General features: G+C 38.4%; 1 protein-coding gene across 1 annotated transcript in view; it reads right to left on the bottom strand.

Annotated features, from left to right (window-relative positions):
- Positions 1-9231, bottom strand: part of rbm33a (RNA binding motif protein 33a) — a 28719-nt gene extending 19488 nt beyond the window's left edge. Inside the window, 6 exon segments of the mRNA XM_084746855.1 lie at positions 591-764; positions 2612-2924; positions 3064-3137; positions 3508-3556; positions 4247-4325; positions 8989-9231. Coding sequence (XP_084602981.1) covers positions 591-764; positions 2612-2924; positions 3064-3137; positions 3508-3556; positions 4247-4325; positions 8989-9007 — 708 coding nt within the window. The 5' untranslated portion in view covers positions 9008-9231.
- Between the last annotated feature and the right edge of the window lie 5298 nt (positions 9232-14529).

Below are 14529 nucleotides of genomic sequence, written 5' to 3'. Positions count from 1 at the left end.
ATTTTTAAAGCAAAAATTCCTCAAGTTTTCTGGTTCCAGCTTGTAATATGCGAATACTCACTGGATTTCTTAGTCTTTGTGAGTCAAACTGAATATGTTCGTGGTTTGAACTATGAGTCAGAAAAAACAAGACATCTGAAGACAATGTCTTGCATTTTAAGACATTGTGACAGACTTTTGGGGGATTTTATAGACAAAAGAATTAACTGATTAATCCAGAAATAGCACTTCAACTTGAGAATAATTGTTATAGCTCTCAACATTTAGGACTGAATAGTAATTTTCAAAACTTATGCATGAATTTTCTGGGAAAACAAAAACAAAAAAGCAAACAAACAAACAAAAGTCTAACAAAATTGGTCTTTGAAACCTAAGGTAAAATTAACTCTTAAATGAAACTACGCTGCTTCAAATGCACCATATAACATCAAACTGCTCTGGTCATACACAGAGCTATGATGAAGAATAAAACATTAATCAATTATTATGTATCTGCATTCTCTATACTGGGTTTCAAAAGTAGATTTGAAAAACAAATCAGACCACAGCAAGAAAAATTGTAAGGTGTTGTATGGAGGGTCTTAACATACCTCCTCTGTGTCAAAGACCTGAGAGCCGTCGGCTGTGTCTTCCTCCTCCTCTTCCTGCTGCTCTTCTCCCCCTACCTCCTCCTGCTGCTCCTCCTCGGGGGCCTCCTCCTCCTGTTGGACTCCATGTTCATCCACATGCTGATCATCATAGGAGGTTCGGTATTCATCATCGTCCTTTAAAGATCACATGGATAACACATATTGATTAGCTAAAGAGGTAACAACGCTTCGATAAGGATCATTAATGGCTCTCTCTTAGTATCTCTGTTGAAAATAAAAACATCCATTTAGGCAATGATGCCACGATTTACAGAAAATAAGTGTAAGAGATAGATGGATTAGATTAACTGACATCCAAGAACAAATTTTATGAAATATGGATGTACATGGACATGAATGTAGACTTTTATCTCATTTAAATACCTACAATATATACAAGTGGGCTTAGAGTTAATATTTGTAATTTAGACAGAAAATGTTATTTTTTTTAATTAAAAAAGAAAGAAAAATAATACAGAGCATAAAAGAAAAACATTAAAATGTCATGGAGAGGATTTTGGGGAGACACCATGTAACCCCCCCCCCCCCCAACCAAAATTACCATAACAGTGGGAGCCAGGCTTCATTACTATTCCTGACAGCATTTGAAATTCAATGAGATGTAAATGTTTGACATGATATACAGAAATGCAGGCACAGATAAAAACACTCCTCCTCAGTTCAGTGATGGTGAAAATATCATTGACTGACTCCTCGCAAATCACTCCGTTATTGGCCGTGCTGTAAGTTCACAACTCCGTGCTAAAAACATCATGCAGACGTAAACATTCTGCAAGATGACAAATCAGTTTTTACTACTCCATATGAAAAAAATTCAGCTTGACTCGTGATGCAATCACTTCATATGATCCCAAATACACCAAACCAGCAAGCTTCTACTACCGGTATGGTAACATCCTATCTGCATAACACTCTCTAACAAAAACTCATCGCTAAATAAGGTCAGACTGTAGGTCACACCATGGTGTTTGGTGTTGCGCTCCATTAACCTGCCAAACAGCAGCACATATTAATGCAGAAAAGAAAAAAAAAACACTCTCAGCAAACCAGACGGATGGACAGGCTGCCCCAAGGGAACACAACAGCTTAATCCTTTAAACTGTTCCACATAGTACTCGATGAATACCATGGCGAGCAAAATGTCAAGGCCAGGCAGTTTATTGACCTTGTAAACAGTTATTACACATAATACAAATACACATCCACAGCTGCACACAGTTCCCCAAAATCCAAAATGGGCATGCACTTGTGCCGCCATCCTCGGTACTAAGAAGGTCAACATCTTATCTTTGTTTGGAGAAAGGAGGTAGAGCTAATATATCTCTGTCAGGTGCCAAACACCATCACACCTTAGTAAATGGACCATAACAGACATTTGCACATGGATCTGGTCTTATCTTTGATCCTCTTAGTCCTGGCTAAGAGGGAAGGGAAACGAATAAAAGGGAAACTCGCATCAATCATTAGAAAACTGTATGGGGTGTCCTCAGGAAGGTCAATAATCTTTTCACCTGCATGAGACTTTATCAGATCCAGTCTAAAGCCCGAGATAAAAGCCCCCCACATTAACCTCCGCCGATTGGCAGCACATCTCCCCGACACAAAGCGGCTTCTTACTCCCCCAAAGATACAGGCCCCAAGGTCACAATGGCACGGGGATTTGGAGGCGACAGCGGAGCATTACCTCATGCCAAACAAGCTGTCAACACAAACTTTGTCAGCAAAGATGGAGAAATTAACTGGCAGCAAGTGATAATGAATCTAATCCTCCCCCTGCCCCAAAAAAAGCAGACCAACATCTCCTTCTCCTGAATAGATTTTCAATCCTGACTGTCCCCTTACAGAGACAAGAAAACTGACATTATCTCCTGGATACAATAGAGTGAGACAGAAAAGGGAGTGGGAGGACGTGTGTGTGTGTTCGGGCTTTTACATGTGAGTAAGCAAAGGTGAGAACTCACTGGAAATTCACTATCTATTGGTTCATTGATTTGGATGTCTAGCACTTCATCCTGGTAGCCGTCGTCGGCCTCGGCTTGCTCTCCAGAGTAATCCATTTGGTCTTCATTCATCTCTGCGTTGTCGTCCTGGCTGTATTCCTCTGTGTACTCCTCTTCCCCCTCTTGCTGGTACCCCTCCTCTGCATCCCCTTCTTCATAGCCCTCTGCGCCCAGGTTCACAACGTCATCTGTGTAGTCTGCTTCCTGCGAGTTGTCCTGCTGGTCATAGGATGCGCTCAAGCTGTATGTGGCATTGAGGCTCACATCCTGACCGCTGAAAACAAACAAAACCATAGGACTTTAAATGAAAGAGAAACAGCATATGATGGTAAAAAATGCAGAATTTGGAGGGTTTTTTGTCAACTTCATTCCTTAAAAATTTTAAAACATGGTACTTATTAAGTTATGTGTACCTTATATTTAAATCTTCATCATCACTTTGTAGAAGGTCATCATTCAGCTCTTCATCTGACGCTTCTGAGGGATTCTGAAACAAAAATAAAGGAGCATTAAGGTGTTGTTTGTCTGTGTGTGTGGTGTGGGGGCAGGGGACCACCTCCAACCCCAAAGGATGCTCTATTCCCATGTGGTGAAGGCAATCTGGGCAGGTCAACACAGTTCTTTTTTGTCCACTGTACTTCCTCCTGGTTCACATCAACACCTCCCCCTGCGGAGGAGCCACCTGCTACAACTCAACTGTTCACTTCTATTTTCTAAATCTTCTCCCGACACGAACACCCAATGTTTTGGATGTTATTTTCCGCTTCCTGCTTGTAAGCAGAGAACCCATACTGAGTGTTTTTGGTGTAAAATCAATGTAAACAAAGCAATGAAACTGAGTGGGATTTGGATCTTACCTTTTTACCTGACAGCCAGTCCTCGCCCAACAAATCCTCTTCCAAATCGCTTTTGAGGAGAAAAGAAAACCAGTAACAGGTTAGCTGAGTCAAATGATCGTACAAAGTCTTATGTCAATTTACATATGATTCAATGCTTCCTTTTGTGATACTGAGAATTTTGGACATCCTTTCTTAAAAACTGATTCAAAGCAATCTATTATCAAAATAGTGGGCAGTTAATTTAATAGTTGACAACTAATCAATTAATTGACTGGCCTAATCACTGCAGCTGATACATCTTGCCTGTCAATAATCCTAAATCTGACTATCACACCGCTTAAGCCTGGGGGTGAATTGCTTAACTGGGTATATTTTGCTACAACCATATTTGTGTGACCTTAGGTATGTAAATCATGTACTAACAGTTGTTATGGATACAGAATAACTGAAAGAGGAAGTTAAACTGAAGGATTAAGTACTCCTTTATGAATGAGAAAATTACTTCTTAACATAAATATATAATTCAACCCAATGTATTATAGGAAAAATGAATTGTCTCAAAGCTGAGAAAAAAAGAACTGAGCTCATGAAAAATTGGTGTTTTGCAGACACATGGTTTTCACAGGACAGTGATGTTTTGTCTAAAGGAAGACAAGCCCTTTATGCTGCATTCGACCCGTCTTGATTTTGACTACCCTGGCAGGTTGTGAATTACACACTATAGCACTCTTAGAGACATGAGATGGAGATGGTTTACCTCTCGAGATCGTCATCTTCACCTCTCCTCCTGCGTGACCGCTCAGCACCGGGTTTGTCATATTCATCAAAGTCAAAATCTGCAACAGAAAGGAAGTTTTGCTTACAGATTTGCTCCCATCAGAGCAATCTACTATGCTAATAATATGCCCCATTCTCATAGGTTGACACCAGTCTGTCCTCCTGGTCTGCACACTTTTGAGATGTACACAATCTCCATATACCGCTTGTGACAATACGAATCAACAACTTAGCAAGTACACAAATGCCTTGTGTACCAACAGCAGGGTACACAGTAGAGACTGGTCTGTTTGAAAGGTATTATACTATATAACAGGTAGGTATTGTACTATTTAACACATGTAAGTTCTATCTAAACATGAAACTAAAGTTTGCCATGTTCTACATTACAGTTGAATAGATTAAAGTTTTTCCAACTTTGTCCTAGAAGATACTTATCTATTTTTAGTTATCAATCTATCCTTCAACCAAAATTTGTTATCAAAGCACTTGCAACACCTCCTGCTGCTGATCATCAGCTGATACAGACTGACAACAAACCGTCACCCTCATGTGCCCAGTGCACTCAATTTTAACAGGTTTTCCCAATCTTGCCACTACACAAAATTTGTCACACCGACTCTACCAAAGGGAGCATAAATATTGAGAGAAATAACAGATCAGGCAAAGTACAACTCTTAATTTCATCAATGCCACACCATCTCGGAAAAAGGGAGGGAATAACAGAGCAATGATTCTCTAAAAAGTATTTCAAATAATATGACACAATATTGGAAACAATAACAGACTGAAAACATTTGCATCCAGGATGGGTTCAACAATAAGAACTTTGCACCCTTTTATTTCAACAAAGCTGACTGCTGAGGCACTGGCTTTGTGATTTAATTCCTCAACTTAGTTCCTGGGGCTCTTCGGATGAGGGCATAAGCCTTTTTCATAGCAAACAGTTTGATTTGTCATAGTACGAAAACCACCAGTGTTACCTCAACTACAAAGGTCTGTCGCCTTCTCACACTGTACTCCACAAATGAGGGCATGACTGCACAGCAACACAACTGTGGATTTAATGTGGATCAAACATGTACGGATGGGAATCAAGAGCCAGAGCCATGAGTGGGGTTGGGCTGATGCTTGACAGTCATCGACCACTGAGCCCTCTACTGTCGTAACATTGCGATTTAAAGCCTTCTGTATTTGAGGTAGAATGTCCCCTCAGAGTTGCCATCAAATTATTGCCTACATTCCATTTTTGACATATGGGAGAGAAAATAAAAAGAAGCTGTTGGTTTTTTGGTTATTTCTTAAACACAACTAAATTACAGACACGTGGTGGGGAGAAATTATCTTTCGCTGTAGACATCATCACATGTCAATTTGGTCGACATCACCCAACCCTACCACTGAGAACTAGTCCCAAATTGTCCAATCCATCCGAAGAGAATTGATTGCTTATCACTGATTCCTTTTATCAATGCTGGCTTTTTTTCTGAAACTTGTACACTGCAAAACAGTGATAGATAAACATCCTGAATCTAGTCTGTAAAATGATAAATAAAGGTGGAAACACCAGCAATATGCTTAAACATATTTCTACACTTCTGTGGCTTAAACGGCACAAATGCCATGTATTGCCATGGCCTCCCAACCAAGCAACACATCCATTACTGAGGGTAAATATATTGTTATAATAACATAAGCACCATGCAGGCTGGCTTAACAGAATGACTAAGAAAACCTAAATGAAAACAAATACTGTACAAAAATTCTCACATTTCATCCATTTAGGATGATGACAGATAGGCTGTTGCTACATCTACGTTGCTACAGCTCCACTAAAATTGATCAGGAATCAACAAGCGAATTGATTAACAATTGGACCGATAAGCAGAATCGAAAATGCCACTGGTATCAATAAAATCTTATCAATTCCCATCCCAAGGTGCATACTGTGATGGCAATTAGCGTCCGTGTACAGCTCCCCGTTAATGAAGTCCACTGAACTCAAACCAATCACTTCTTTGTCTGCTACCTTCAAAAACATCCAGCAAAAATTATAAACACCAGAAGAACACAGAACCAAGTGGATAACAGCATGCAAACTGCACAAAGGCAAGGACAATGTTGTGGACAGTGTGTTCGCACACCCACAGTGGAGGCGTTAGGGTGTGGGTTTTTGCCAGAAGAATGTCCAAAGCTTAATCTATCACAGTGTTCCAGCAAGCCAAAATGCACAATAACAGGTTCCTGAAACCTGATCAAGAGTGATCATTTTAATGTTTATACAACATCACAATGAAGGAAAAATGCACACACAGCGACACACGTGTGAAGAAAAGTGTTTCAGGGTTCCCCAAAATGTATAACATAACACTAAACACAGACTATGATCTCGCTGGTAAATGTAACGCATGGCAAAATGAGAACAGTCAGATTGGTGACTCTATGTGAATCATATAGTTTATAAATTTAGCCAAATCCAATGCTTAAGTTAGCTTAGTTGTTTGTATACCAGGAGGCATGACATAGTGTTGTAGTGCTGTGCTTTGCCTTTCTGCACCCTACCTCGCGGTGAGTCTGGGACAAATTTCTTATGACGTGAGGGTCCCTTAAGATTTTAGTCTGTGCACTTGCAGCTCTCTGAAGTCTCTCAAGACCTACTCTGACATAACAGACTGACAAAGCTGCCCCATTAAAAAAAAATAACTTGGAAACAGCCTTCTGTTGCATGAATTAGAAAAGCCAGCCCTCAGTATGCCACACTTCGTTTAACAAATATTACATGACCATGCCATATTTACTGAGTTTTTGCATTTAGTTGATAACCTGTAACTGGCTCACTTACCAAATTAACTTAAAGCTGCTACAACGAACTTCTGTATAATGTTGATTTTGTACTCAAAAATAAAAGCAAAAATAAACGTATCTAATCTTCTGTTTAACTGGTTAAGGCATCACTGCCTGTAAAAAACATAAACACTAAAGTTCTCCACGTCTGCATTCTTTAAGTTACTTCATCTGATTTCAAGGAGAATCCAACCGGGTCGCATGCATTAAGGAAGCCAAGCTTCTTATGTTCGTGTTTTATGTTTCCCTATGTAGGTCATATTGAGATATTGGTAAATAAATTGAGACTGTTACATATAAATATATACATAGTTAAAATTCCTTGTAGTACATTAATCAAGAGAAAAGTCACTGCATTTTATCTGAACATCTTTCTTCGAAGCAGCGTGAATGTTGTTAATTACAGTGCGATACTGAAAAATATTAAGTGTATGGACATATAACCTGACTATTTGCTTAGCTGTCAGGTTTGAAGTTTAACAATCATGCTTAATTGAGTTGTAGTGAAATGCAACAATAAATATTGTTGGGTTTCACAGTCATTCTCACATATCATTATAGGACAACTTTCTGTTCAACTGTGAAATATTTAACTGTACTGTTTGATGAGGACTATCCAAATGCACTAGACATTAGATTTTGTTACTGTGAGTGTGTCCCATCTGGAGAACAGGTCCAAGCTTTAGGATCCAGCTTCAGTGAGTTTATAACTATCTCAGTGGTACTACTTTTAAGTGTTCACAGGTCTGGTATAGCACCACCTCAATTCACCTGAATAGACACAGGCTAATCAGAAACGGCAAAGCAGATGTGGAATTAAAAACACCACATAAAACTGCGTCATACTTTGGTGAATTTATAGTCAGTGCAGTCTTCAGTCTAATCCAACCCTGGCGACAAGGCTCCAAAATAAAAACCAGCAGCGTATAACTAAAAAATAGGCAAGCTAAAGCGGCCAAATTAACTGCTTGTTCCTTCTCAACAATTGCGAAATCAAGCATAGGTTAGCTCCTATCAGGGTTAGCTAACATTAGCTTGCATTTGAGCCCAAACGTCTGACGTTATTGAGCTGTTATTTTACTTCTAAAGATCGTGCTTGCAACTTAAACATTTCAGTAAGAACTTAAGGCAACGTTACCCTTGACCATTTATAATAGTATGAAATATTTTACACCAGTTCGCTTTAAGTCTCTCGACAAGAAGGGAACCCCAGACCAGCGAGAGATCTCGCGAGAGTGATAATTTCAACCAAAACCATCATCTTTTTCTAACCATACCAAAATGCTTTCAGTCCCCTAGCTTACTCAGATTTTTACCACGCGACTGTAACCTAATAAAATACAATAAAACTCAGTGCACAATGCGGTAACAACAATATAAATATCGCGATAGTTTCGCAGTCGAGGGTTCCCTTGACCTTTTTACACCAATCAAGTGCATGCTAGCTAGGTAACTAAATTGATTACAATTCTAAACGCAGATGATAGCCTAAAACCTAAAATCTGGACCGTCAAATCAACAGCTTTCGTAAGCCCATAACTTGGCCCTGCATTTACTCGCTTAGCTTGTGGCTAATATCATTCAACTCACATTAATTCTCATAAATGTCGGCAATCACGCCAAGCTAAATCTCGTTAACAGCCTAGGCCTTGCTGCCTGCACTACCGCTAGCTTGATCATATTTCTGTTTACACCCACGCGTGCCCACCATTAGTGGCCACTGATTGTTTATTCAAGGTAAAGCTAGTTTAGCTAACCGTAACCGAGCTCCACGGTGTGGCCTACCCTAAATGTAACCATATTTCACAGCGCTGTTACCAGTAGCTAGCCATTTTAGCTAAGTTAGCATTGTCGACAAAAGCCACAGACTTTACTCACCCTGAGCGTTGGTTGACATGGTGCAAAGCGCGTCCGGCTAAGACTACAAAACTGATGAGTGCATTTAATCGTCAGTATTTTAACATTATGGCGATCTAAAACGTGAGAAACTGGCAAGGAAACAGCTTCTATGCGACAATGATTTCCATTCACGAACAGAGTACAAACATGGCAGTGCCGTGCTTGCAGCGATGATGCATTGTGGGTGCAGCTCCCCCGGTCGGTTTGGTGCACAAAAGCGGGCTGTGCTGTCCGTCTGACAAGTCAGGTAAACACGCTGGTGGAACACTATGAATCTTATGTGACTGCTCTCCATAACTGCATGCTGTCCATTACAAGTGTTTGCTGTGAAAAATAGCCTACTATTGATCCAGTTTTGCTTTACTTAAGATAACCAAGTGAATATTCGTTATTGCTTTGTTCTCTGTGTTAATTGTTTACAAATTATTATACCAATCCCCCTCAATCTATACCTCATGAGAACCATGTGTGTGAAAAAGTGTTTAGCATTTGCTTTATGATTTATAAAGATGGACATTACATAGAACAGAAGATAAACTGCTTTGACACTCATCTACTAAGTTTTTGAGGCATATAAATATAACTGGGCTACATAAACACCATGACACAGGGATAGCATAAAAAATCTTTCAGGACATATTCTGACATCATTCTGTGTTTAACAGTAAATAGAAAATGTGCAGTTGCTTTCACAGAATCACAAGAGATTGAAACTAAGAAGGTAGGTCATATGGATAAAAAAAAGACCATGCAGATAAAACACTTATTCTCATATGATAGATTACATTATTGCAATGCAAAAATGTTATTACAGGCCAAACATTAAGAATTATAGACAGGGTGACAATTTTTTTGAAATTGTGCCGCTAAAATTGCTAAAATTCCATTTGGATCCTTTTTGATTAGATTAGATTTAATGAGTTGTTAAAAAAATGTTAGGTGTGGAGCACCTTTTTTCGGCTTCTGAATTGGGGTATGCCAGAAAAAAAATTGAGAACAACTTAATTCTACTGTGACAGTTATATTCTCCCCTTTACATTAAAACAAAACAAGGAGAGAAAAATCCAAAAAGTCCTGTGAGAAAAGTAAATAAAAGTAAAAGTAAAATAGGCATTAAATCATCAGTTCAAATCATTGGCAAACAAATAAATTTACTCTTCATCAATAAAATTTAATCTTGAGATCTGAATTAATTAAAGTGTCGGTCAAATTGTGTGCAGAACTTAAAATACTGTATAGACTCTAGACCCATATAATGATCTAGGACCTGGTTAGCCCACCCCCAGGCCTTGGATGGGGTCATCTGTACCCTGGGACATCCCCCCTCCATCTTTGCAGTAACATATTCATCTTCCATGGACACATAATCACTCATATACTAGTTTTACTTCATTCAGCTCAGTCTGCACAGCGTTAAGTCGGAATAATCATGCAAGATTGCCTGGCTCTAGTCAGGGTTCATAGATGAGACATAGTGTAGGTTGTTCCTACTGTGGGGTTTCTGACCTGCTTAGCGGTCAGATTTTGTGTAGGTTTGACACATCTGTATGAACAGAACTGAAGTCACTATAGTCTTTGGTTTTTGTTTTGGAGGCAAGTCTAAGTGCTTAACAGATCTTTGCATGCATCAAAGCCTAAAAATTGGTCAAAATTTAAAACCATTCTTGGTTTCGAATAGCAAAGATGCCAGATGTGTAAATGCTTGTCCTTTCCAAATCTTGCCCAATTTGGCTGAAATTCAAAATGCTGCTTAATCTTTATTCAAGTCACTCCTTTGATTTTTCTTCCCTGTAAGGTCAAAGCCTTTTTATCTTGGACCAAGTTTTTTCTTCTTTCGCGCTTAAGGCAGGGAGTCAAAGTTGTTGTCTGAGTCTACAGCGAGACTACAGCAGAATTCAAACCCCCAAATTCCTCCTGGGCTGACAAACGTCAACAAAGACCCCGAGAGACACCAAAGAGAGGTGAGCAGTGAACTGGAGCCTCATTGTATTGGCTCATTATGGGGTCCCGCAGTGAGGAAGAAGCTATTTTGTAGCACCACAAGGTCAATATCTGAAAGCCAGGGCGATGGAGGGGATCAGCCGTGAGATTTTTAATTTGAGAAAGCGTAAAGGGGCTTTCCTAGTGAAAGACAGTCTGTGAATTCTAATGGACTGTGGGGATTGTACAGACAAGATGTTGAGTTGGCAAATGTTTTTCCTTTCTCTTTCAAAGTAAAATGAAGTGCAATTTATCCACTGTATTGCAAGGTATACCATGCTTTTCTACTCTTTCTAAAAGCCTGGTGTTTCAGACTCCCAAACTCACATTTTTCAAGTTGTATGTGCATGCAAAAGCACATGTATCCAGTTTTTCTCCTTGATGTTAATGCAGGTGCAAATCATATCAATATCTATTCCACATCTTATTAAATATTCACTCTTAACAGCTGTTTCCAAAGCTGTATGAGATATTTCTCTGCTCCCTGGATTCACTTTCCCAGGAATTTTGATTTTACTTCCAAATAGATGTGAAAAGAGGAGCTGTCACACTCTATTATGGTGACCTCAATGATTCTGTGCCCTATCCAAATCCAGCGGTTTTCCATAACAATGCAAATTAAAGGGTGCAAAGCCGAAGGAGACAAGACTTGTTATTTTCCATCCAAAGGACAGAGGTTCTTTACAACAAACTTGTCTGTATGCCTTGTGTATTCTTTGACAGAATTTAAATCCAACTTGGAAGTTGTTTTGTGTGAGACAATAAGTTTTTGCTGTCAGTTCACAAGGATCAGCAACTGTCTTGAGAAAGTGATACTGGAGCTGTGGAGTGGGAGTCTACCCACAGGCCTGTAATATATTATTCTGTAAATTTAAGAAATGTAATCAGTTAGGGATAGGGCTTTTAAAACATTGTGGTTGGGTTGCACCAACACAGATTTATTTTGAAATCTGATTAAATCATGGCTTTAGTTTAAATTATGTTGCACCAAACTTTAAAACTAGAAAGAAAGAAAATCAAGATTAAAATTAAACCTCTCTTTAGACCACAGTTTAGTTTTTACTAAACCCATCAAATTTAATGCTGTTGCACCAAAAAAAAAAATGTGACTCAGTATTACACTTATTACACTTGAGGAGGTTTAACTTGGCTAACTAACTTCTTGCTAGCTAGCAAACAGTGTAATGTTTTGTTAACTTTTTGGCTAATTAGAAAACAATGTAATGTTTTATTAACTTTTTGGTTTTCCTTCTAACAACGTAACGTTTCATAACTTTTTTTAGAAAACAAAATGTTTTGGTAAGTTTTTACCTAGTTACCTAAAAATATAACATTTTGTTAAATAATACAGCACAGCTTAAAGTTAACATTCAAATATATAAATTTTCTAAGTGATTTTAATTTGGGTAAGCAAGCTTCTCCATATTGATTGAACAGTAAATAAGTTTGGTTTACTTCAATAAATTTGGCTTTACTAAACAGATATCAGTTTTTAATTGTGCAACAAAGGCATGCTTCATTTTAAATCTGGATTTAATCATTTTTAACCTTATTTTGCTGGACTCTGACAACTCTATGTGTTGTATTAAGCTGCAGACTCACTCTGCCTGAGACCTTCAGAGACTGATTTGGTACCTGAGTTGGAGCAGTTTTCGTAATGAGGGGAGGTCAGAGGAATGTGTTACCATGTAGCCACACCAAAGAACTATTACCTTAATATACTCCAACGGGAAGACTTGCTCTTGGCATATTTATGGACGTCTGTTTCAATCCCACATGGGAGACTGGGGTTTGAATCAACTATCTTTCACTGGACAGTGGTCAGGGATTTGAGCATTCATTCTGAGCATCTTTTATGCAGAAAATCAAGTTATTCTATATCAATATCCAAGGACAATCCTATACTTTGTTGTACAGCATATGTATAGCATATATAGCATTAACTATTTGATTTGCTCTGCTAATACACAATGTGTTTCTGGACAATATAATTGTCTTGTAACTATTTAATATATATTGCAATTAAAGGGGTATTATCTATCTATCTATCTATCTATCTATCTATCTATCTATCTATCTATCTATAGATCTGTTTATCCATACATCTATCTATCTATACATCTGTTTATAGGGAAGACTGGGGCATCTTGTCACACTTTTTGCTCTCACTTCAATTACTCTCTCATTATATCACATCACTCATTTTCCACATTAAATTAAACAATAATTCTAGGTACCCTAATATGTAATCTTTAGATTTTTACTTCTAAAGTCAGTATAGAGTTGTAAATGGTTAAGTACAGAATGTGCATTCATGACAAGTTGCCCTATCACTGGGTAAGTCAAATTATATTTTTCAAAAGATAAGAATACGTATAAAAGTAGAGGCTTTCACCACTCATTTTTGCATTTAAATGTCTGATTTATCTGGACAAATTACCTGCCTCACTGTCCTAAGCCTTATGTCTGGTGGTGTGCCGCCATTGTTGGTTTTATCAATATATATATATTTTTTCTAATTAAAGGCCAATTATGCACCCTGTTGTGTAGTTTGACCATTTTGTGGCCGCATCATGACTAACAATTTAATTACTGTAACCAAAACTGTATGACGCACGATATCAACACACACGCTGTTGTTTACATGTTGCATAGCAACCACTAACTTTAGCAGCTAGCAAATTTGGCTTATGCACGGCTGTAGCTGAATAATGAATAATGAAAACACTGAGACAACTTGCCCCAACGTGTCATGTGTGGTATAGCTATACCATAAACTAGCTTTTCTTTGCATACATAGTACACTTCATTTTTATGTATTTATTTTTTTTTACTTTTATGGTTGAAAAATACACAAGTTCTCACTCCAGATTGCTGTGACATGTACTGCATTTCAAGAACTAAACAATGTAAGAGCAGGAAGTTGCACGTGCAAATGTGAGATTTTTCAGATAGTGTCCTCTGGCGTTGGAGATATAAGCAGTGTGACAACTTAGCCGTGTGACAAAATGCCCCACTCTACTCTTCAGTAAGTGTGTGTGAGTAGTGTTGGTAATAATTTTATTATTATTGTAGCCTCTTGCAGGCAAGGCCACAGTAGCCCCTGTGCTCCCCCTTCCTAAAAACGCCCCTACAGTAACAACTATTGCATGTATTTAAACAATGGCTGCTGCACGTCATTTGCAATTGAGTCTTATGTCTCATATTTAAAACAAATGGCACCAGTCATGGCCAAAGGAAAATCTGTCTGGTTATAACCATATATTATAAATATTATGTCATATATTTGGTATATGGTACATATTTTGAAAATCACATGAAACAGGCAGATCATGATCAATTTAGTTAATTGCATTTAGACCATGTGATGTGCAATTAACTATATAAAGTATATGTATATGTCTGATGTCTGAGGTTCTGTGTAATGAATAATACTATGCTTCTGCAATTTTCCCGGAGTGAATAGGCTGCAGTCAGTGACCCACATCTCAGTGCAATGAACTGCTTAACTCAGACTGTTGTTTTATTCAGTGCACTGTC

Source organism: Lutjanus erythropterus, chromosome 21 (genome assembly GCF_056507025.1).
Source record: "Lutjanus erythropterus isolate fLutEry1 chromosome 21, fLutEry1.hap2, whole genome shotgun sequence".
NCBI classification, from domain to species: Eukaryota; Metazoa; Chordata; class Actinopteri; order Lutjaniformes; family Lutjanidae; genus Lutjanus; species Lutjanus erythropterus.
The sequence above is the reverse complement of the archived record's forward strand: the minus strand, read 5'-3'. Positions and strand labels throughout refer to the sequence as shown.